Genomic DNA, 23294 nt, shown 5'->3' on the forward strand with positions numbered 1-23294 from the left:
TCTGTGTGTGCGCACAGAGCCGGGGCTAACAGCCCACGCACAATCTCCCCATCTAAAGACCTTAAGCTGGGCTGTGTGTGCTGCAGAGGGTGTGTGTGTGTGTACTGTATGTGTGAGTGTGTGTGTGTGTGTGTGTGTTTGTGTGGGTGAGTAAGATTTCCAAAAAATGAGATAACAAGAGACAGAGGAGGATGAAGAGGAGGAGAGAGAGAAAAGAGAGAGAGGGGGAGAGAGATAGAGATCGAGAGAGAGAGAGAGAGAGAGAGAGAGAGAGAGAGAGAGAGAGAGAGAGAGAGAGAGAGAGAGAGAGAGAGAGAGAGAGAGAGAGAGAGAGAGAGAGAGAGAGGGGGGATTGACATTTTAATTTCTTCTGAGTCATTTATCATGGGGTTATCTCTAGTGTGTGGATGCCCGAGCGGGAAGTCACCAAGCAACATTATCTTTTGGCATGTCAATAAGGGTGGTTCATCATTCACACACATATTTCTTAAGCTCGCACTCTCTCTCTCCCTCTCTCTCTCTCTCTCTCTCTCTCTCTCACACACACACACATACAGACACATCCTGAAAAATGCGAGCACGGTTTGAAGTTGTTACCCACAGAGTCTTTTGATGTGGCCGTTTTAGTCAATAAGTGTTATTTTAATCTTCCCTTCCTCCTTGGCACCACAAAAGAACACCATGGGACTTAAAGAGACGGAATCTAACCTACAGAGTCTTTCAACCTGAGACTCCGTCTCTCGATCTCGCACTCGAGAGCAGTAACGGCAGCCGATGTTATTGTTCAAAAAAGACGAGCGCCTCTCTCTCTCTCTCTCTTTCTCTCTCTCTCTCTCTCTCCGTGAGGGCGTCTGTTTCTCGATGTGCTTGTTTAACTTTGCTCGACGTTTTCCAAACGTTTTCCTTTCTCTGTTCCACTTCCATGGATGGCGTCCGTCCACGGCTGCCCGGCCGCGGCTCTCTCTCTCCCCCGACGCATTCTTGTGGTTTTGGGGGAGACGCAGGCGAGGAGGGGGCCGAACGCCACCGGGTGTGCTCTCGAAAAAAAGGGCAGACAAAAGGGAAAAGAGAGGGAAAGAGAGAAAAGAGAAGAGAGAGAGAGAGGGAGAAGAGAGAGAGAGAGAGAGAGAGCAGGGTGGACCTCACACAACTGTCGAGTGTGCTTGAGTGCTCCTGTTCTTCTCTTCTCCTCTCCATCCTTTCCAGAAGATTCCAGCCAGGGCCCACAGGCTCAGCTGCTGCTGTGTTGGTTTAGCTGTGTGTGTGTGTGTGTGTGTGTGAGTGTGTGTGTGTGTGAGAGAGAGAGTGTGAGTGTGTGTGTGTATCTGTGTGTGTGTGTGTGTGTGTGTGAGTGTGTGAGAGAGAGAGTGTGAGTGTCTGTGAATGTGTGTGCATGAGTGTGTAAGCCTGTGTATGTATCTTAGCGTGTGAGTGTGTGTATGTGTGTGTGAGCATGTGTGTGTGTTGTCAGTACTCAATCCCCTCCTCTTGCTGCGATTTTCACTACATTGGTTTGCTCTTTTAACAGCGTTATCCTAACGCGTGAGCTCACAAACCACACGCCGCGATTCGCGCCGAGCGTTTTTGTGCGTGTCAGCACTTCTGAACGGTGAGCTCACGATCGCACCGCGGTGGCACTTATTGTTTTATAGGAAGATGAACACGTCAACATATACCAGGGGGATCATTTGCCTGAAGCCCCACCGCAGCCCTCTACTACACCACGTCAGTCTGCAGGGGACTTTACAATCTCTGCCAGCTGCCCTGCTTTCTTCTCAGGGACGGAAAAAAAACAACAGCGGTAAACAAATACGCTGTAGTTGCGGTTCCAGTAGTGTATGGAAGCATATGAGTTCCATAATTCAAATGAGAATGCATTCTGCAATATGCAATTCTAAAAGACATTACATTAGGCAATTGCTAATTCATTATGCAATTTAATATTACAATTTGCAATACTTTCTTTCAAACTGCATTTTAATATACAAAGTGACAATGCAATCATCAAATCAATTTGATTTATTTTGGTTAAAAATTTGAATAAACATGGATTGAATTGCATTCCATTTTGCCATGGTACTTTAGTCTCAAAATTCAAATGGCAATTCATTTTGCATTTCAATTTTCAATATTCAGTTTCATCTTTTAATTGTCAATTACTTTTGCAATGTAATGTTCAAAATTCAATGTAGAATTGAATTATTTTTTAATTTTTTTATTTATTTGATTTTTTTTTTTAAATGTTTTTTAAAAAAATATTGAAAACATTTTGAATATTTTTTGGCAAAAAGTTTTGCCCGGTTTGCAGAAATAGCGCCCCCGTTATTGCATAGCACTTTGTCACGCTCTTTGTGTCTCAAAATTCAAATGGCAATGGCAAACGCGATTCCAAAACACTTTGCAATCTGTCAGTCTCCCATCACCCATGGCGGGAACTACGTCACGTCCGTGTTTATCTCGCATTGGTCAGTCTTCTCTTTAAGGCGGGTCTTGGGCAGGGCGGCTGACGGCCTCCAGGTAGAGAAGATAACGTAAAAGAGAAATTGTCGCTGACACAGTAGCCTACTGTTGGAGGTGATGGGCAAGAACAGTCGCTCAGCTACTGAGGGAGGCAGGCGTGTGTGTGTGCGCGTGCGGAGACCTTGATCCGACTGTACGCCACCCCCTCCAGGAGCGTGTATCAGGGTGAAGCGTGAAAAATAGCACACAGGTAGCCAGGGGAGCTGATCGAGGGAGCTGGCAGCCCAGGGCCCTGGAGCTCATATCTGGGTGCAGCGTTTGCTCCTCTCAGCCCGGAGGACTGCTCCAGATTAACGACCATAGACAGTAAGATAGGCTACTGACAGGGCTAACACAGGGCTACTAACAGGGCAGGGCTGTTAATGACAGGGCAACATCGTTTCATTCACACTCAGGCACTCCTGGTCTGACCACGACCGTCCAGCTGCAGCCTGCACTGTCAGAAAGGAAGCGTAGCCACGTCCTGAGATATCGATGGCTTTGCCCCAAACGAGGAACGTACATCGTTCTTTTCACAAATACACCATATTTGTAAGCAAATAAAGTGGTTTACTTAAGATTACTCAGCATTTAAAAAAAAAAATCAAATAAATAAAAAAATTAAAAAATAATTCAATTCTACATTGAATTTTGAACATTACATTGCAAAAGTAATTGACAATTAAAAGATGAAACTGAATATTGAAAATTGAAATGCAAAATGAATTGCCATTTGAATTTTGAGACTAAAGTACCATGGCAAAATGGAATGCAATTCAATCCATGTTTATTCAAATTTTTAACCAAAATAAATCAAATTGATTTGATGATTGCATTGTCACTTTGTATATTAAAATGCAGTTTGAAAGAAAGTATTGCAAATTGTAATATTAAATTGCATAATGAATTAGCAATTGCCTAATGTAATGTCTTTTAGAATTGCATATTGCAGAATGCATTCTCATTTGAATTATGGAACTCATATGCTTCCATAGTAGTGTGCCACGGCGGAAAGCCTAAAGAGTGACGGTAAGGCGTGGAGGTTAACACTTTTTTTCCACGGCTCTGTCGTCGCGAGTTCTCACGGAACACCTCAGTGCCACCGACTTGCTGCTGCGTTTTGGAGGTCACGGCTGGATGGGCTGAAATGTCACGACGAGGAGATAAGCGGCGGGTCTCCTTGACCACACTTGAGTCATGTCACCACATCACCGCGCTCTCACTCGCTCGCTCGCCCTCCCCCGACTCTCCCACTCAACACTACCTGTCAGCGCTGTCTGAGGCCTGACTAGATTCACCCTCCCTCTCTCTCTCTCTCTCTCTCACCCTCCCTTTCTCTCTCTCCTTCTTTGTATCTCTCTCTCTCACTCTCTCTCCCCCCCTTTCTCTCTCTCACTCTCTCTCTCCTTCTTTGTCTCTCTCTCTCACTCTCTCTCAATTCAATTCAATTCAATTCAAATAGCTTTATTGGCATGAATGTAAAATTTTACAATATTGCCAAAGCATTCAATACTCTCTCTCCTTTGTCTCTCTCTCTTTCCTCTCTTTTTCTCTTGATCTCTCTCTCTCTCCTTCTCTCTCTCTCTCTTGCTCTCTCCTTCTCTCTCTCTCTCTTTCTCTCTCTCTGCTTTCAGACATGTCCCCTTGCGGTATATGCGTATTTTTGTCAAACCGTGGTCTGACCCTTCAGGTGATTCATATATGACGTTAACATGCGGACGCCGACGCACACGAACAGAATCTCCGCGTGGTTGAACAGGTTGGAGGTGGTTGAACACGCGCATGAACAGAATCTCCGCATGGTCTTCGATTCGTTCAAACACAAGCTCATTTCCAGAATGTCCGTCAGAAATACTAAGAGGGCGTAAGTGCCGGCTAAGTAGGGAATTCCAAATGTTGTTCAGATATACGGCCCAACCGCTTGACATCCGTAGGGCAATCTCAAAACATGCGGACTTACACTTATGTCTGAGAGCAGCATCAGCCCCCCACATCTCTCCACCCCCCCACCAGGCATCAATCTTGCCTCTGACAGCAGGAAGGACCCCTGTGAGGCCCCAGCTGTGGCCCCTTTAACTGGGGCCCGCGCCTCAGCCGGGCAGGGTCAGACGAAACCCGAGAGCGGCTGTTTTCTCGTCTTCGTCTTTGTGACGGACGGGCGGACGGGCGTCTCCCACACCGTTACCCCCTCCCCATACACACACATCAGTCCGAGAGAGAGAGAGAGAGAGAGAGAGAGAGAGAGAGAGAGAGAGAGAGAGAGAGAGAGAGAGAGAGAGAGAGAGAGAGAGAGAGATAGGCATGTCTGTCAGTGCAGAGCCTGTGGAGAGAGTGATGAAGGCTCCGGGGAGAATAAAGGAGAAAAAAGGGAAAGGGGGACAGAGATATAAAAGCGAAAGTGTGCAAACAAGCAAAAGAGTCGGGTTTCGGGGATTTGTAGCGTTCTGTCATTAGGGGCAAAAGACCAAACGGGGCCGAGAAACAGAGGCCACGCTTGAGAAATAAGCGCGAGAAAAAAGGCAAATAAAGAGAGATATCAGATGCCCTCTTCTCATGTTGATCTGCTGGATTTGGGTCAGAGGACAGAATGAGTCAAGAGACAGACCTGAGAAAAAGAGGAGGAGAGAAGGAAAAGGAGAAGAAAGTAAAGAAACAGGCTTTCAAAGCACACACACACACACATACACACACACGCACACACACTCACACACAAACATACACACACACACACTCAAAAACACACACACATGCACACTCAAACACACACAAACAAACACACACACACACACACACACACACACACACACACACACACACACACACACACACACACATCTGAACAGTCAACCATTTTGTCTTTAATCTGCCCATCTTCACAGGTTCGATGTGGGCATGTCTCTGGTCTCTCCCTTGTTTCCCTCTCGGCGGTGTTTGATATTGACATGGGAGGTGCCCTCAATACGCAGTGAAGCCGTTTCTCAGGCAAACCCCGCGGCGCTTCTCTTGAAGCCACACTGACATATCACCTGGTCCTGGCAAGACTTGACTCACTCGCACTGAGGCGAGATACACACTTTCCCACACACTGGCAGGCAGGTAGCGGAGAGGGAGAGGGTTGGGGGGGGCTGGGGGGAGGGGGGTTGATTTTGGGAAATGCCAAATGTAGGTAGGGGCATATTGTAACCTGCCTTTAATCATAGAGCTGTGATGCAAAAGAGATGCAAATCGGAAAGCACAGTGTGTGTGTGTGTGTGTGTGTGTGTGTGTGTGAGACTGTAACTTGACTGTGTGGCGTCCTGTCCTGACCTGCCCTGTTTAATCCCAATCTGGATCAGAGTAGACATCTGTGGCCACCAAAAGTCTTGTTGTGCGTGTCCCAGTTCCCACATGAAAAGCTGATTGATGCACCAACGAGGCTCCAAGACAAACACAAAACAACAACAGAGAACCGCAGCACGTTTGCAGCATGTGAGAATGAATGACATGATATGATACGTGTATGCAGTATGTCAGCCATCATTTCTACACGTTTATCCTGAATGATTGCTTTTCAGTTTTCACTTGTTAAAAGAATTTCCCAGCTTTTGCTTTTCTTGTTGTCATTGCCCAGCTCTCTAGCTTTGTCCTCTGCTTTGTCCTGTGTGTACCTGTGGAGTTTCTTTTCTCTGTAATGTAATCTTGTCTATGTGCCTTGTCTGTTTGTTTATACCTGTGTCTAAACCTGTAACATGTTTTTGAGTGTCTAGAAAAGATTTATAATCATTAAATGCGTCTCAACGCCATAACATTGTTGTTCTTGGATCACATTGTGTGTTAGTCTTTTGCAGCTGTTCCAATGCAGGAGGATCACAGAGAGTCATTAGTGCAGCTTTGCTTGAGGTCCTGGACTGAGTGCATCCTATTAACTTGCGTAACATGTTTTTGAAGCATTGCCACTTCATGTCAGTCAAGACCCAAGTGCTACTTCATGTGTTTGCATGCATGCATACAGTGCATAACAAAGGAATGTAAGTACTGGTATGTGTGTGTGTGTGTGTGTGTGTGTGTGTGCGTGTGTGTGTGTGTGTTAAAAGTGTGTGTGTACATACTGTATGTCATGGCATTGTAAATAACACACACCAGCTCAACTCCCGCCCCATCAGAACTGGTCTCTGTAGAGTGCTTGTTTTTGTGTGAAGGCGCTGAGACGCCCCCCTGGCCTCTGCCCCCCCCCCCCACCCCCCCCCCCCTCCAAATGACATGTCCTGACAGACGAAATGGGGGACTCAAGCGTAACCCTTGACGTCGGGACAGACCCTGGGGTTAGCAAATGGACCGTGACAACCCCACTGTCTGTGAGGACTGGGAAAGATAAACTTAGGACTTGAGTGGGAGTGGAGATATGTTTTGGAGAGTGTGTTTGTGTGTATGTGTGTATTTGTATGTGTGTATGTGTGCGCGCATGGGTGTGTGTGCGCGTGAGTGTGTGTGTGTATGTACTATGTGTGTGTGCGCGCGCAAGTGTTTGTATGTGTGTGCGTGTATGTGAGTGTGTGTGTGTGTGTGTGTGTGTGTGTGTGTGTGTGTGTGCCCACGAGTGTGAGTGTCTGTGTTTACGTGTTTGTGTATGTGTGTGTGTGTGTGTGTGTGTGTATGTGTGTCTCTCTGTGTGTGTGTGTGTGTGTGTGTGTATGTGTGTCTCTCTCTGTGTGTGTGTGTGTGTGTTTTGTTTTGGGCTGTGGGCCAAGATGGAATCACAAAAACAGAACACACAGAGACAACAAAGTCAACAAACAGATCGTGTCTGCTCGACTCTCCACTTCACATCTGCATTTCCTGAGACAAGCTCGTGGCCAAGCAGCGACCTGTGACAACATAAGTCACCTCTCTCTCTTGGACTAAAACAACTGCTGTGGAATGTATAACCTGAGGTCCTGAGTGTAATGTCACGCCTGATCACTACCACAGTATGCAAATCCCTCCTCTTTAACTTCAGCTAATAGCTGTGGTAGTGAGCAGAGTATGTGTGTGTGTGTGTGTGTGTGTGTGTGTGTGTGTGTGTGTGTGTAGGTTGGGGATAGGGGCGTTGTTAAAGTGTGCGGATTGCACATGAATTGCCCCCAGCCGCAATCCGTCAGGCCTCACCCGACACATCGTGTCTCGCCATGTTTGCAGCAGCCGGTTGTTGGTGTGCAATGAGCCGGGCGAGCGCGGCCCGGCTGCAGATGGCTTTGCCAGGTACACACAGGTCAGGGGTCAGTGCCAGAACACCTATGACTGTCACCGGCAGGAAACAACCCCCCCCCCCGCCCCCCCCGCGCCCGCCGTCATCCCCTCGTCCGTCCCCGTGTGTCTGCAGAGAGAGAGGCCGCACTACTGAGTGCTGAAAGCACATTCCTCTATCTGCTGCATTAACGGTGATGTGGGGAGCCACCGTGGGGAAATAAAAGTGCTGCACTCCATTCTGCTGTCCTTTAGGAGCGTTCAGGGGCCCGTCTGTGTGCAGTCCCTGGGCCTCGCTCAGAATGGGTAGGATTCCCTGCAGTCACTTTTTATGCTGGCAGTAAATCTAAGTGGCATTAAATGTCCTTGGTAAACGGGAGGCGCTGTATATTCAAGGATCATGTGGTGTTTATTGGTGGGAACAAAAGTTGGCCCGAGCCTGAGGAAATAAACCAATCACGACGGCCTTAAAGGAATCAAAGCGATTTTTTGTAAAGTGACGCCCCCCCCCCCCCCCCCCCCCCTAGAAAATTCCCCCCGTGTCATAATGTCTTAAATGAGGTAAAAACAAACACTTTGAGTGATCGATTGCGCAGCGGTTTTGACGAGAAAAGGACTTCGTTGCCCGCCTGCATGTCTGAATGCCTGTCATCTCTGGACTTCAGAAAAGTTAACCCTCCTTTGGATATGCATGAGTTCCACATGAACAAATAAAGAGAGTGGGGATTGGTTTAGACAAGGGCTCAGTGAGAACATGTGGCACATGCATGGCTCTCCCACCCACCCACAGGGGTCAACGCTGAGGTGACGAACGGAAACCTTCACGTGTGCCCTGACATGCACGGGCCTCTTATCTCCGCCAGGCATCTCCCCTGCGCTCTCAGGTGGAGGTGAATCTGGGGCAGGGGCAGGGCCAGGGCCAGGGGCAGGGGCAGGGGCAGGGGCTATTTTGTTTAGTGGAAGGGGTTAAGAAACATCCTCTCTGCCCCTTCTCACAGTCATAACATCCCAAAACTGAGGAGTCTGTGCTCAAATTCTGTTCGTATAATACAACAGTAGGCCTCAGGCAGTGACTATCCTATTCAATCAAATCCATCCAAAGCGCTTGTCCACCCCTAGTTAGGTAGGTTGACTTGGCATACATAGGGTGGAAATGGGCCCTCCAGACACAGAAATGAATTAATTTGATTTGGCATCACAGAAACAGGACAAATGAGGTAGGAGTATTGAATGATGTTGATACCTGTCTAATTGCATTGAATGTCACAATACATTACTGTGATTTCCTCTGTTTGCACCTGGTTCTCTTGAGAGTGGCTCATGTTCAGGAATGGACAGGTAAGGCATTAGGGGAAGATCGCTGGAGGGTTTTTTCAGCGTGGGTCTCTGGCAAGTCTACACAAGAGCTCGGTTTGTTGTGTGAAAATGAATTTTACCCTGAGGTATAGTTGCACAAAAAAATATATAGCTCAGCATATTACAGATTACACATAACACATTTAAGTAATGTTTATTGGCTATAGGCTATAGGCTATGCAGCTCACATCTTGATCATAGGCTACATGCCAGTTTACCATAGCAGTCAGTGGTATAGCATGTTGACAACCACCTTACAGTTTTTCTCAATTGTTTACACACAATTTCTGGGACTTTAGACACAATGGCCATAATGCATCAACCTCCTGAACCAATTCTGCTGAACTATAAGCACAATTTCTGCTTTACACTCAAATTGCAGCTCTGAAACACACTGTTTTCAAAACACTACACACAGTTCTCTGCATTTGACACAATTTTCGTGAAGAAAATATCTTGTTTTCACAAGGAAACACACTGCCATTCAAATTCTAAAGCTAACTGCCCTACCATGCACACTGACTCATCACATGGGCAAACACCTGTCAGACAGTTTTACAATGAGCAATCAGAGCTTTATACAGTAGTAGTAAGGTAGAGGCAGAACCAGAGGAGTGACCACGACTCAAGGGCCCAACCCATCTGCCTAGGGTCAGTTAAGTAGAGTAAAGTCATTTGTAGTATAGTAGGAGAGGAGGACGGGGAGGCCAAGGACCGTAATCTCTGATGAGATCCGAGTCACTAGAACATTGCAGTGCTGCGCATCAATACAGTAAAGTACAGTACAGTACAATACAGCTCAATGAGCATAGTAGTACTGTATTGCCTGTGGACTGTTCTGTAGGACTGTAAAAATAAAGTATGTTTCAAGTATTTGAAAAAGTATTCCTACCTTGTATTCCTACACAGTATTTACGGTATTTTACTATTTGTTTGCTGAAAGATTACCAACACAAGGGCTTCTGTCTCTTGAACAGGAAACTGAAATCATGAACATGGTCCTAGAAAATAACGTCACATTACGGCAAATACAAAGAAAAATAATTAAAAACAATGAAATATTTAAAAAATACTGATAGGGTAAGCTAATCAACTTACTGTATCAGCTTATCTATAGATATATTGTATACTGTTTGTAGTAGCCTACTGTTTGTCGTGTCGAGTGTGACACTGAGCAAAAAAAGGCCTAGTCATTATGATGAATGAATAAGTGTTTTCTGTTCATCATAGTGTTTTACATTGAACACATCAGTGTTCAACTGGTTCATATAAATGTCTAGTCATATGATGGTTTGTGTGTGTCTTTTGAGAACAAAAGACCATTTTGAAGAGAAATGACATTGCTTTGAAGGTAAAGTTTCATTTTGCAGGAGAATTGAGGGGTTTTGCCCATATGTGTGTGTTTTTGTGTAGCCTAGAGTTCTGAGAGTATGAGGCATGCTTTCAGAAAATGCGTGTAAACAATCGAGAAAACTGTAATTTTCTCCCAATATAGAGCTATACCAAGTCTGACGGATTTCAGATCAGATTCAGGCCTACGGTTCAAGACTGCAGAGCAAATATTTTTAGGGAAATAACGCCCCCTGCTGGTAGAGCTTCGTAACGTTTTTTTGTTTTTAGAACTGGCGATTTTTAAAATGATTATTATGTTTTCTTTGGATTATAAAAGATTGTGCAGCAATTTATTTTTGATATGGTCAATTATGTATGCAAGACAACAATCACTTCAGCTTGGCTATTTCATTAATCATTCCACGTACATTTGTTAGGCTACATTCTACACGCACATGCATATTTTCTTTAATGTTTTTAGATAGACTATTACAAAGTTACTTCTATGTCACTACATTGCGCCAATAAAAGAAATAGGCTAACCTATAGTCTGTGGAGAAGAAGAAGCATAGTCACTGTTTTAAAATTTGAGACGTCCATATCTTATTTTGTTCGCACCTTGGAACCACGTGATCAAAACACTGTCATGGCGGCCGCCGCTGCTGCCCGTGTGAGCATGGGGCATCTGACTTTGAGAATTTCAAGAGTTGTCCCCGACTGTAGCGTTTGTCCTTTTAACAGACTGTGTAGGAATGCCATTACAGACAGGGCGACAGGGGGGACCCTAGATCGTTTTCGTACGCCAAATAGGAATCTACAGACATCCATCAGTGAGTAACGCTAGCACTCGCTAACATAAAACTGACTGCTAGCTATTTATAAGTTAGCAAACTTGTCATCGATGTAACGTAAATGTGGCATGCTTTCTGGATTTAGTCATTAACACGATAATAACACCGGGCATATGTAAGTTATAAGGCCGGTATTAGCATGTTATCAAATGTTAGCGAAATGTGGTTACATGAACGGATGCTTGCGTAACGTCATGGTCATTGGTGAAATATTTGTGAAATGGTCTTGTTTATTGCCCTCGCTGACCTATTGTTCTACACTACTGAACTGCCCATTTGTTGCCCTGATTCTCCAGCTCGTTACCACATAGAAGATCTAAAAAATGCGGAGGATCCAGCTGCTGATGTGTAAGTACCTTAAACAGTCAGACAACCTTCATGGCAAATTGTCCCATTCACATCAGAAGGTGATGTAACGGTAGTTATTTTGGAACTGGAAATGTTGGACTGTTTTGGTCTGAAGTTGGCTTGCACTTCTACTCCTTGCTTTTAGAGTCAACGTTGTTTACGTAGACCGATCTGGACAGAGGATACCGGTGAAGGCAAAAGTCGGTGATAACGCTCTCTACCTTGCACACAAGCACGGCATTGAATTGGAAGGTTAGTGTCACTCTGGACTGTCAGCAGCCCTACTCAATTACTAATGACTATTCAGTGTTATACTTTCAAAGTGTCTGTGTTTCAGGTGTCATCTGGGAACTGAATTTCACAAATGTTATCAGCAGCAACCTTACTGTACTACATGTGTGGTTTGTGTCCGTTTTCAGGAGCCTGTGAAGCGTCTTTAGCTTGCTCGACATGTCATGTGTATGTAAATGGGGACTACTGTGATAAGCTACCCGACCCTGATGAGAGGTAGGCCATGCTCATATTCATGCTAATTTAGAAATACTGGTTGAATGTGAAATGTGGTTATCATTTGTAAATAATGCTTAATGTGTATGGTGACCCAAAATTAAATCAACTGTACACAGTCACTGGAACTACAGTACCAGCATGTGATTGATCTTAGCAACCTGATTGGCTTAAAACATTTTAACACAATTATGTGGAATTGAATTCAGTTATACTTGAGAGATTTCATGTGAAACCCACTGGAGTCATTTGCCGTTGTCCACTAACTTGCCTCCGTCTCGGTGTTTGTGGCGTAGGGAGGTGACGTTGTCCACTAACTTGATTCCGTGTCGGTGTGTGTTGTAGGGAGGACGACATGCTGGACATGGCTCCCATGCTGCAGGAGAACTCGCGCCTGGGCTGCCAGATCATCCTGACCAAGGAGCTGGACGGCATGGAGCTCACGCTGCCCAAGGTCACCCGCAACTTCTATGTTGACGGCCACGTTCCCAAGCCCCACTGATTTGAGGCTGAACTTTGTTCGGGCATGAAAGTTGAAAGGTCGAGGCAGAGGGAGGAAACAAGGCCAGGTTGTTTAGTGTGTTGGTCTGGGATGGGATGTGGAGCCACCTCAACGCATTGCCGGTTTCTAGCTGCTGAACCCAAAGGAAAATCAAGCCCCCGGAACACCTTGTTTGGTTCAAGACTCTTTACTTAAAAATGTATGTCAAGACATGATGTATTGCAGTGAAAAGGTCAAGTTATGAGTTTATCACTTACCGTGTACAACTAACGCAAGACCATACAAACCCCAACTATTGTGCAAAACGAACTGTTAACGCAGACTACTGTTGTTCTTTGGCAGGAAGTCAGAAAAGAAACAGTCTCAGGCATTTTGTGTTGTGATACAAAGGAACATTCCTTGCTATGACTGGTGAAACGATCCAAAAAGTCAGACGCACAAACGTTACAAGAGTCCTCAACATTTGTCTTTATCATTGTAGACAGCATAGCACACTACAGCCTCTGCTCTCATTCATAACCATGCAAGTTGCCTCTTCACCCATGTATCCACTTGGGAGTAATACTGTGATGCAAGCCAGGGTTGTGCGTGTCCCATTCCCACCCCTAACACCACCACGCAGCTTGTTAGTCAGATAGTCTACACTACAGATTAGCCAAGGTGAACTTTGAACAGAAGAAGCATCTTGTCCAGTCTGTGTAGACGTCTGTGGCCAGTGTATGACAGAAGACGCATCCTGTGTAGTCAGTGCATGTAACAGCTACTTGCGCCATTTTAATGTCATCTGTAGTCACTTCATTATTATTTAGCAGGAGCCACATGTAAGCAGTATTTCAGCTGTTGCTCAATCCACAATGTTTTTGTCTTTTCCTGTTTTTCAGTTGTACTGTAACTGTCATAAGTGCGCACAATGTAACCATTACTTCTGTACAAGTAATGCAATTACAAATAAAATTAGGATTTAAATAAAATTATATTAAACTTGTGCTGTATTGAGTATTTTATGATTGTACAAGTTCACAGACCCAACAGGCAATGCATTTAAATGACTTGGTTATATTTCATTATAGTAAGTCCACACAGACATAAGTGCATCGGTGACATGAGCTTACACAATGAAAAAGGAACCAATCCAAATTTAATCAATTAAAATCCCACAATTAATCCAACGTTCACAAAAAGCTACTGATTTACAGCCTTTTTGGTACAAAATAATCCTGATTTACAAGTGGTGCGTCATGTGGTATCCAGGATGGACCTTCGGCCTAAAGAGCCTTACATGATCTGGCCTTCAACTCACTTGGTATATTCTCTTACAGATTGCCATTTTGAACTCGGAACAGTATGGTAGATACAAATTCTGGAGTGGTCACCGCAAGATATGTTTTGGTGTACATCCAGAAAACATGCACTCATTTCACTAAATTAGGTGCTCAATTTACAAAATAGCGCACTCATTTTAGTCAATTGTGCACTAGTATTTTTTTTTTTGAATTTAGTGAACTGTGCACACAATAGGCCTATAGTAAAATGTGCACAATTTAGTCAAGCGCTCGATTTACTAAATAGAGAGCACAATTTCGTAAAATGAGCACACAATATAGCCTACTAATAAGACTAGGCCTAAATGCACACAACCTGAAACGAGACCAACATTTAGTAAAATGAGCGCACGTTCATTCTCTCGTTAGATAAAATAATAATAAAAAAAATATCTTGCAACTACACCGCCTTGGCCCCTCGCCAACGTCGCAATATGTTCTTTTTTTTACCGACAAGGTAACCCGCACTAGATTTGCTGTGGCACGCCACCCAACGTTCTGTGGCGTAGCCTAGACCTAAAATAAGAGTGTTCGACAGACACAAAAAAGTAGCCTAACCCTGAAATCCTCAAGGAACAAGACACGATAACAAACCCACATAGGCCTATTTATAAGGTCTGCTGCCTTAAGCATTCTTGGAGATAAATGGTTCGATACAAAACACCTGTTGCTCAATTGAATGCCATCGGCTACTGCGCACGTGGAAAGCAGCCGATTAACTGAGGTCACGTGACACATAGAATTACAAACTTTCAATCGGAAAAGAAGATCATCATTTCAACTCCGATCAGCAAACTGAAAGAAACACAGATAATGGTAAGTGGGCAATGATTTATGGGTGCTGTTGACACTGCTGAATGATCGTTTAACAACTGATGATTAGATGCCATGTCATAATTCGAGTAGGCCTAGGCCTCTATAATAATTGTGTCTGATAGATTTGACTGTGTATCAGGCTAATAGCATACCTTCAGTCTATGTATAGTTCACTTTCTTTTTCTTCCTCGAATGTTGAGGCTATGGCTCGGGGTCCAAGTCAAGCACCAGATCCTCAAGTGGCGGGATGCAATCATAGGGTAGCCCACTCATCTGCAAGCATTTTGTGAGGATGAACAAATTCCGACATCATTAGCTTGGGGGTCCCAAGAGATCAGACTTTCTTTATGCTGTATTCAGTTGATTGAATCTGAATAGATGTGGGCGCGCGCCATGTAGCAGGCTACTCGGGAGGCGAGACTGTCACTTGTCAGAATGCCGAACGTAATGTTACATTTTCTGAGAGGGCTGAAAAAAGTTACACTGTAGTTAAAACGCTTAGGCTATTGTTACTTTGTTTCGAAAACATGTCCTTAATTCGTCCTAGAATTTTGTTGAAACACCTATGCCTGTATGCGGATAAAATAACCCATTTCTTGATAGCTCTCATATGCTAATATGAGATTTTGCTAAATTAGAAGTAGCCAGTACGAACTTTTTTTCTTTGTGAAAAAAAATACATTTAATCTTCTTGAAGGTAGGTCTAATTCTATTAACCAACACTATGACCAACACTTCTTGATTATAAAGCTTAAATTGGACCACCATATACTGTAGGTTTACTCAGAAATATCATAAACCTATTTTAATTGACTAACGTTGATAATTAATGGACAAAACAATATTGTTGCTTTTGCTGTTGTTTACCAAATACTGAAGGCAATTGGTAAGACTTATGGCTAAGGGGGGTGATTTTTGAATATCACTAAAACAACTTTCATTATTTTCTCAGTAAAACACATTGAAGGATGAGCACATGGGCCAAGAATTCACAACCCTCCATGAATGGCACCTATGGCACCATGGACGACATTGAAGCACGGGACCACCAAGTGTCTCAGTCTTCTATCCTATACCTCCTCCAGGAAGCCTCAAAGTTGGCACTGCCTGCCAAAGCACTGGACTTCCCCGAGTCAGGCTCAGATAAGGTTCCATGTGAAGACTCTGAACAAAGACTGCGCCCCACAGGTGGGCTTTGCCCCTCTCAGTTCCCCGATGGTAAGAGCGGAGAGGGCGCCTCACAGCCGAGCTTCTCGGGCTCGTTCTCCCTCCTGCATGCCTGTGAGGGCAGCAGTCCTTGGGAGGTGATGAGTCTGATCAACCAACAGTGTGAGCGGCTACTTCACTCAGGACAGGCCGATGGAGAGGAGGAGGATTCCACCCCCGCCGTATCAACTAATAATGACCCTAATAATGACCCTTCTGACAGCCTCTTGTGTCCGAGCAGCAACAGCATCCATGCAGAGGAGTCGGAGTGCCGAGAGAATTCTGTCTGCTCCGCTCCTGCCCTCTCACTCCCTGTCTATGAAATAAGGGACCACTGCAGTGCTGTGTTTCATAGTGGGGAAACGGACATTGTTAAGGAAGAGGCCCTCGTTGTCTGGAGCATAGAGACCAATCCAGTGCAGTCCGCTCAGGACGTAGGTGATCGAGCAGCAGCGCCAGTGGATTTATCTGATCACAATTACAGCTTCTCTGTTAGCACCAGATGCAGGCTGCCACACCCCTGCCAGGATCAGCGCGCGGAGCCGCCATGCTCAGAGGTAGAGCTGGTCGCCTCACCTGGCACAAAGAGCCTGCCACAATCAGATCAGAGGCCCGCGTCAGACTGCCAAGTGGACCGCAAACTTTCCCACAGTCCGTCCAGGAAGGGCGCTGAACCCCATCCAAGCCCCGGCTCTGTGATGGAGACGGAGCCTGGCCTGACTCTGGCAGCGCACGAGGCTTTCAACCCGAGCCCTGGCTTCTCCTTAGACTGCAATAACAACGTGAGACCGCACGGCCCCGCGCAGACCAAGCCTCCCAGAGTGCGCGAGCCCACGAGGTCGGGGATTTCCAGCGCTACACTGGAGCTCCGCTTACCCGTCGGCCTGCCCGCGCCGGACCATAAAAGTCTGCGTGACCAGGAAGAGGGGGAGGCGGCCAAGGCCCAGCCCCAACCCCGGGCGGCGGCGGCAGCCACGGCCACGACGGCTGCGGCGGCCCACCCGTCAGACATCCAGCGGAGCAGGACACCCAGGAAGCAGGCACACCCCTGCCGCAGCGCGGACCCGCGTGACCCCGACCTCCAGGGAGTCGTCTTTAGCATGAACACCACGCTGGATGACAGCAGCAACCAGTGTCGCCTACTCATAACCTCAAACTATAGGTACGGCTCGGCTGGATTTATAGGCCTGTGCAACGTGACTAGCGTTTTATCCTCAACCTTGTGCTGGGCTCTCCTGAATTATAATGTTGGTCTGTGCCTCCCGAGATGTCACCCACTCATTGGCATCTGCTTTTAATATTGATATTGTATGTAAGCATACTCTCAGACCGCACGGTATTAAAGTACAAATTAATAAAAACGCAGTCTATAATTAGAGGCAGACGGGCTCTCTTCAGGCTGCCTAAGTAAGCACGAGGATGGGTAAAGAAAACAGAACAGCCTCGAGCTGCAATCCCTCTTCTCTCTCTCTCTCTCTCTCTCTCTCTCTCTCTCTCTCTCTCTCTCTCTCTCTCTCTCTCTCTCTCTCTCTCTCTCTCCAAACACCATGTGTGCCACTCTTCAGCCTTTCCCTGTAGCCCAGCTAAAACTCTCCTCTCCCTCTCTCCTCCCCTGTCCACTGCAGCAAGGAGTTGCGCAAGAGGGCCTGCGGAGGCCGGAGGTGCCGGGCCCTGCGTCTGCCCAGGGAGGCCAGCAGCTCGGAGGAGGAGAGCGAGTCCTTCAGCCTCTCTAGTGAGATCCCAGTTCACCCCACCAGGGGGCAGTGTCCACTCCTGACCTGATGCTATATCAGACACACAGAGCTCTGGGAATGCACTCTGAAATCCCCAGAGAAGAACTCTGCAGCATTGTTCTCTCTGGGATTTTAGCCTCTAGTTGCCATCATGTTGTTGAGCATTAATTAATATAGTCAATATTGTTTAGGATAGTAGCCTACAGTAAGTCAGGATGAATATAACCAATAAATATAAATATGAATATAACCAATAAGAGGGAGCAGTTATATTTACGTTGACCTTACCCTCTGCTTTAATCTATAGCTGATGCCCAATATCTACAGCATCATGTAACTTACTGTAATAATAAATAAAATGCGTATCTGATAGTGTAAGTGTAGTAGTCCATTAGAATGCCTCCTGAGGGTAAGTTCTGGTGGCTCACTTGGTAAAGCGCCATACTTACACTGTAGAGATGGTAGGTTCAAGTCTCAGGGGTGGTGTAGGTAGATGACCTGCATGCTCTCTCACTCTCGGTGTAACACAGCTAGATGAAGGTGCTCTGTGATGTCTGACGAGATGTTTTGTCCTGATGTCCCGTCAGAGTCCAAGACGTGCGCGTCGTGCTGCACCAGGAAGACGCCGCTGTGGAGGGACGCGGAGGACGGAACGCCTCTCTGTAACGCCTGCGGGATCAGGTGAGCACGCGGGGGCCGCAGGACTACAGGCTCACGGCGTCACTTGGATTAATGACCAGATCTCCTCTGTTTTTTACACACGCAAAAAAAAGTTAAAGGCGATGAGAAAATAATTCGTATGTGAGAGAGATGCATCTGAAGATAAATTTATGAGGTTAGCATACATGATGGTAGTTGAAAGCAATTTCTTGGTGATATTATACCTTTATGTACAATTCAAGGGAGCTTAATGAATTATGACATGTCCTACTGTTTTATTATCTTTATTGCTTATTTATAAGTTAAATTGTACTTTACAACTTTAAATATACTACTGTATGTATCTGTATTTGCCCCACTATAAAGCATAACTCTTCTCCCCGTCTCTCATAGGTATAAGAAGTACCGTGTGCGCTGTACAAACTGCTGGCACATCCCCAGGAAAGATGGCAAGTCCAGGTCCCAGTGCTTCAAGTGTGGGGACGTGCTTCGGCTCACCTCCACCCACAAACGTGCCGGCTGGTAGGGTGTCCTCTCAGCCCGAGGTCGGGCTCCTTTAGTGGTCACCTCCCCTCTTCTCCTCTCCTCTCCTCTCCTCTCTTCTCCTCTCCTCTCCTCTCCTCTCCTCTCCGCTGATGGATATAGCCCAGGATAAGTGTAAATTAACTTGACACCCACCTCAGTTAGCGCCCATTACACTTCGCAGTATTACATCAGCTGCAAATCAGCAGTAAAGCGTGAAGGGAAAATTGGAGACGAGAGGATACTGTTTGAAACTAAGAGACGAAAGGCAAGTAGGCCTGTCAGTACAAACTCCAAAATATTATTTGACAACTGCACACTCCAGACTGGGCCTGGGATCACCCTGACTGAAATTAGATTACTCGCTTTTCTCTCTCTCTCTCTCATACGCACACACACACACACACACACACACGCACTTTTCTCTCTTTCTGTCATAAACACATGCACACACGCATGCGTGCACACATTTTTCAGGAATGAACTTGGACTGGGTATTTTGTGCAATGCTGTTCCCTATTTTATGCTTGATAGAACATACACTGAAGTCCCTGAAGTGGCTGTGTGTATCGGAAGATCGTTACGAAGGCTTTGGAGAGCCCTCTCATACTGGTGATCTTTGATGGCAAACAGATGGTTAAAAAAATACAGCGCCTCTAATAATATGTTAAGTTATTTTTTTTATATTCGTTGTCATGGAGTTTGTTGAAATTTAGTTTAGTTTTGCTTGTTTTGTGAGTAACATTAACAGTGTTTGTTTTGTTATTAACTGATATGAAAATATGAATCCTGTGGTAATATGCCCACATTTGCAAGATTGCAAATTAAATTATATTTGAAAGAAACAAACACTGAAAGTTTGTGTAGGCTTCTGTCTCCGAGGATCACACACCAGTAATTGGACACCCATTTTCATATTACCCATGTTAATAGTGCTCCAGCTCCACTGTATTTTTTTAGCCACATGGTGGCTTTTTGCAGACTAAAAGGTTTTCAGAGCTGTTATGTTATGCTCATTCATATTTGAGACACAAAATTATATGGGACTATATATTTCATAACTAAGTAGTCTAGAGGTTTTTTTTATTTTTTTTACTAACAACAGGGTTATGGGCCAGATCGGTACACAATTAATTTGCCAGCCAAATAGAATTCTTGCGATCCAGAAAATACATTTCTAAAATGTAAAAATCTAAAAAAAAAATTTCCCCTAAAGAAAGCAAAATAATATTTAGATGCTATTGGGTCATTTGAAGAATCATATTATTACACATTAATAATACCATGTTGCCAGTTTTTTAAAGCCTCATCTCCCTACCAAGAGATGGTTTAATTCAGACAGAAGTCATTTTCAGATAAAATGACAGGCCATATGATTTTAAACTGTGGAAATGGATAAAGATTATTTCAATGTGTTGGCCGACATAAATAACTAAATGTTCACAAAAAGCTTCAAACAAACACCTCAGACTATTGCGCTCCGGCCTCCAGCGTCTAATCTGCAAATCATTTCAAGGCGTGAATGTATTGGAAACGTTTTTTACAACGGCTTTACGCGTTTTCAATAAATGGGTATCTACTCGATTACATCACTTGATACTGATCCCTTTCTCGCCCTTGGGAAGCACTATGAATCAGAGAAAATGCGTAATGCATTAGAGAATAACCTGCAGCCTTGCCAGAGCAGCAGCCCACCCACATTCTCGTATATATACCCCTTGTGACTGGGTATCAACACAGGAAATATGATAATCCAGTTAAAGAGTACATTTCCCTGTATAAATAACCCACGAACGCACCGAAGGCGTTTAATTTGCTTGTTTAGTGTATCATTAAAGTCGGATCGTTTGTCTGTTCTAGGAGAAATAAACTCAGAAAAGTGTTATTTGAATTCCACGTGTTCTGAGATTAGTGAGGTCGGTGAGACAGATAAGCATTTTTAAGTAGGCTAGACTATTTTATTTAGCCTAGGCCTACTCTGTTAATTTTCTCTCGAAAAACAACATTGTCTGGGCAACAATGTTGGGTGCAATACTATTGCTGTTCCCTTGTCCCTTGGCATTAAGAAATAAAGATTTAGCCAAGATTATCTTGGAAAATATCTGATACATGAGGTCCAGTGTAAATAGATCTAAATAGGCTACTTAAAACATTTCAGCTACACTCAGCAGGCTGTCATTAACGAGACCCCGGCTATTGAATTAAACGAATTAATAATTTAAAATGTTGAAATGTTAATTGCAACTTTGGACAATGTTTTAACGTGTAATTACATTGATGTGATTGGTGTTATGACACCAACGTGATGTGTAAATAGCCCACGTTTTGTACGTGTGTTGTGTTATTTAGCTCACGGCATGAATAATAAAATAAACTCCGTTAGATAGGCTATGTATCAAACGGGCATTAGAGCACAGTCAAACGTTGTCTTTTCAATCACTCCCTAGATAGTTATTGCCTGGCCAGAAATTATTTCCCATTTTTTTTAGTATTCGCCTGTAGCTGACAATCTTATCCAGAGCGAATTACGGAGACCTATAGCCTAATTAGCCTACTAAATAATTGTCTAAGACAATCTTTTGGTGTCTTTAATGGAACATTTGTTGGTGACTGGTGAATAGTTTCGTCTTCTTTCATGAACAGCGTGCGCTGTGACATCACCGTCTCCTGATCTCATTACGGGTAGGGTTACATGAGAAAAAAAAATAAGGAGGATGTTGTTTTTATCCTAGAAAAGGAAGTCATCCTCATCACATGAAAACGCATAGAAGAGCCCAGCTGCGAGCCTACAAACACGGTATTGTAATCGGTTTCCAGATTGTGACTGTTAGTTCTTTGATCTCCCCTCATCCTGGGTGGTGGGGAGCCGCTCACTTTGCGCAGCTTTTTTTTGTGAATGAACAACTTGAAGGCGGCCGCTTCGCAAGAGCATTTGCCTGCGTCAGATCTCGCTCATCCCGCCTGTTGGCGCAGGTGGCACCCGGTCGGCGCGTGGATTATGATATTGGACAGAAAATCAATGGATGAGTCCGATATCGACGTGGTCGGAGACGGTAACAAAGACGCCAAAACTCAGAACGCCTCTCCGCTGGACAGTGCAAGGAGCGTAACGGAACCAAAGGATGCGTCATCATCTCCAAGCCATGAAGAAGAGGATAAGGAAGAAAACAACCCGTCTGAAAAATGTCCAACTACGGCCAGGAGTCCCACAACGGTGAAACCCCCTTACTCATATATTGCCTTGATAACTATGGCAATCCTCCAAAGTCCCAAAAAACGTTTGACATTGAGTGAGATTTGTGACTTCATCAGCCAACGATTTTCTTATTACCGTGAGAAATTCCCAGCTTGGCAGAATTCAATCCGACACAACCTGTCCCTCAATGATTGTTTTGTCAAAATGCCACGCGAGCCGGGAAATCCCGGTAAGGGGAATTATTGGACTCTGGACCCCATGTCGTCGGACATGTTCGAGAACGGGAGCTTTCTGCGTCGAAGGAAGCGCTTTAAACGGCAACACTTCCGTTTCAGTATGGTGAAGGAGACGCCACTGGAGCTAACCGGCTTGCCGAGCTTTGCCTACGGTGCGTATGGAATGGGCACCGCGCGCTTTCAGCTCCCGTGTTTGGAGTTATACAATGTTGGCATGGAGCACCACGCGGGGTCGTCCTGTTCTCCGACCATTCCACCTGTTAGCAGCATCTTGCCGGCGTTGTCCACTCTTTTCTCCAGAACTTCAGGTACACGGCCGAAAGCATTCCTTCCCTCGCAGCCGCTTGCTTTTGAGTCGCTGGATACGACTCGCGGGACTCCGGTGTCCTCAGCCCTGGTCCCGGGTTCGCCGTTTTTACCTCCGGTCGCTCTCCATCCAGTTGGCACTCAGCATCTTCTAAACCTGCAAGAGTACCACAAGTTTCATTCCCTCCACAGTCCAGGCCTCGCCAATAAACTTTTACAGCACCTTGGTGACGCCAGCACTTAGTTGTTTAATTACAGGTACCCAAGGTGGCATGACTTGGAACCGGTGACATGGCGGTTTTTAAATGTCACTGTTCAAATATGGTCATTAACTCCTATCATTCAAATATTGTTGACATTATATTATTGATTCATCAGAGTAAAGTCAGCGATTTTGTGTAATAAATTGCTTTTTTGAATATGCAATTGATCATCTCATGTTTCTCAAAATGAAGAGCATTTAGGCTACTCTAGGCTATTGTTTTGTCATTTGGGATGTTGCCGTGGCCGAGGTCATAAATGCCAATTATTATTTTAGAACATATTTGCTTTTAAAAGTAAGCTTATAAAAATAATATATCGGCGGTTTGTTTAGTAAATACAATTCTCTTTAATTAGGCCTAGGCGGCACTTACGGACTGTGCACCAGTTTGTATTTTGTTACGCTCTGCAGATGGAGTAAATGTAAGCAAACACGATA

At 44.9% G+C, this 23294-nt stretch overlaps 3 protein-coding genes across 4 annotated transcripts; all 3 read left to right on the forward strand.

Moving 5' to 3' along the window:
- The first annotated feature begins 11029 nt into the window (after positions 1 to 11029).
- fdx2 (ferredoxin 2) lies at positions 11030 to 13582 on the forward strand. Its single transcript, XM_062546593.1, has 5 exons — positions 11030 to 11219; positions 11537 to 11588; positions 11734 to 11840; positions 12008 to 12095; positions 12441 to 13582. Exons 1-5 carry the CDS (start codon positions 11036 to 11038, stop codon positions 12595 to 12597), a joined length of 588 nt encoding a protein of 195 aa, XP_062402577.1. The 5' UTR covers positions 11030 to 11035; the 3' UTR covers positions 12598 to 13582.
- Positions 13583 to 14620: 1038 nt separating this feature from the next.
- Positions 14621 to 19695, forward strand: zglp1 (zinc finger GATA like protein 1). 2 transcript variants are annotated; one of them, XM_062546771.1, is made up of 6 exons: positions 14621 to 14735; positions 15688 to 17103; positions 17567 to 17673; positions 18262 to 18355; positions 18728 to 18856; positions 19391 to 19695. In XM_062546771.1, coding segments are annotated over exons 2-6 (1731 nt in total). In that variant the 5' UTR covers positions 14621 to 14735; positions 15688 to 15703; the 3' UTR covers positions 19392 to 19695. The 2 variants fall into 2 exon arrangements, with proteins under 2 accessions (XP_062402755.1, XP_062402746.1); XM_062546762.1 differs by having other exon boundaries at positions 18728 to 19695.
- Positions 19696 to 21651: 1956 nt separating this feature from the next.
- LOC134093657 (forkhead box protein D1-like) lies at positions 21652 to 22993 on the forward strand. The gene has a single exon (XM_062546837.1). It carries the CDS (start codon positions 21753 to 21755, stop codon positions 22836 to 22838), a length of 1086 nt encoding a protein of 361 aa, XP_062402821.1. The 5' UTR covers positions 21652 to 21752; the 3' UTR covers positions 22839 to 22993.
- The last annotated feature ends 301 nt before the right edge of the window (positions 22994 to 23294 follow it).

This window comes from Sardina pilchardus, chromosome 1 (assembly GCF_963854185.1).
Source record: "Sardina pilchardus chromosome 1, fSarPil1.1, whole genome shotgun sequence".
In the NCBI taxonomy this organism is placed as follows: domain Eukaryota; kingdom Metazoa; phylum Chordata; class Actinopteri; order Clupeiformes; family Clupeidae; genus Sardina; species Sardina pilchardus.

Excerpts from the sequence above, each read along its gene's own strand:
- fdx2 (XM_062546593.1), top strand. The coding sequence starts at position 11,036 with ATGGCGGCCGCCGCTGCTGCCCGTGTGAGCATGGGGCATCTGACTTTG. Across the intron at positions 11,589-11,733 it reads GAGGATCCAGCTGCTGATGT|AGTCAACGTTGTTTACGTAG; the intron begins GTAAGTACCTTA and ends CCTTGCTTTTAG. Across the intron at positions 11,841-12,007 it reads GCACGGCATTGAATTGGAAG|GAGCCTGTGAAGCGTCTTTA; the intron begins GTTAGTGTCACT and ends GTCCGTTTTCAG.
- zglp1 (XM_062546762.1), top strand. The coding sequence starts at position 15,704 with ATGAGCACATGGGCCAAGAATTCACAACCCTCCATGAATGGCACCTAT. Across the intron at positions 17,674-18,261 it reads CGAGTCCTTCAGCCTCTCTA|AGTCCAAGACGTGCGCGTCG; the intron begins GTGAGATCCCAG and ends ATGTCCCGTCAG. Across the intron at positions 18,356-18,727 it reads TGTAACGCCTGCGGGATCAG|GTATAAGAAGTACCGTGTGC; the intron begins GTGAGCACGCGG and ends CGTCTCTCATAG.
- LOC134093657 (XM_062546837.1), top strand. The coding sequence starts at position 21,753 with ATGAACAACTTGAAGGCGGCCGCTTCGCAAGAGCATTTGCCTGCGTCA.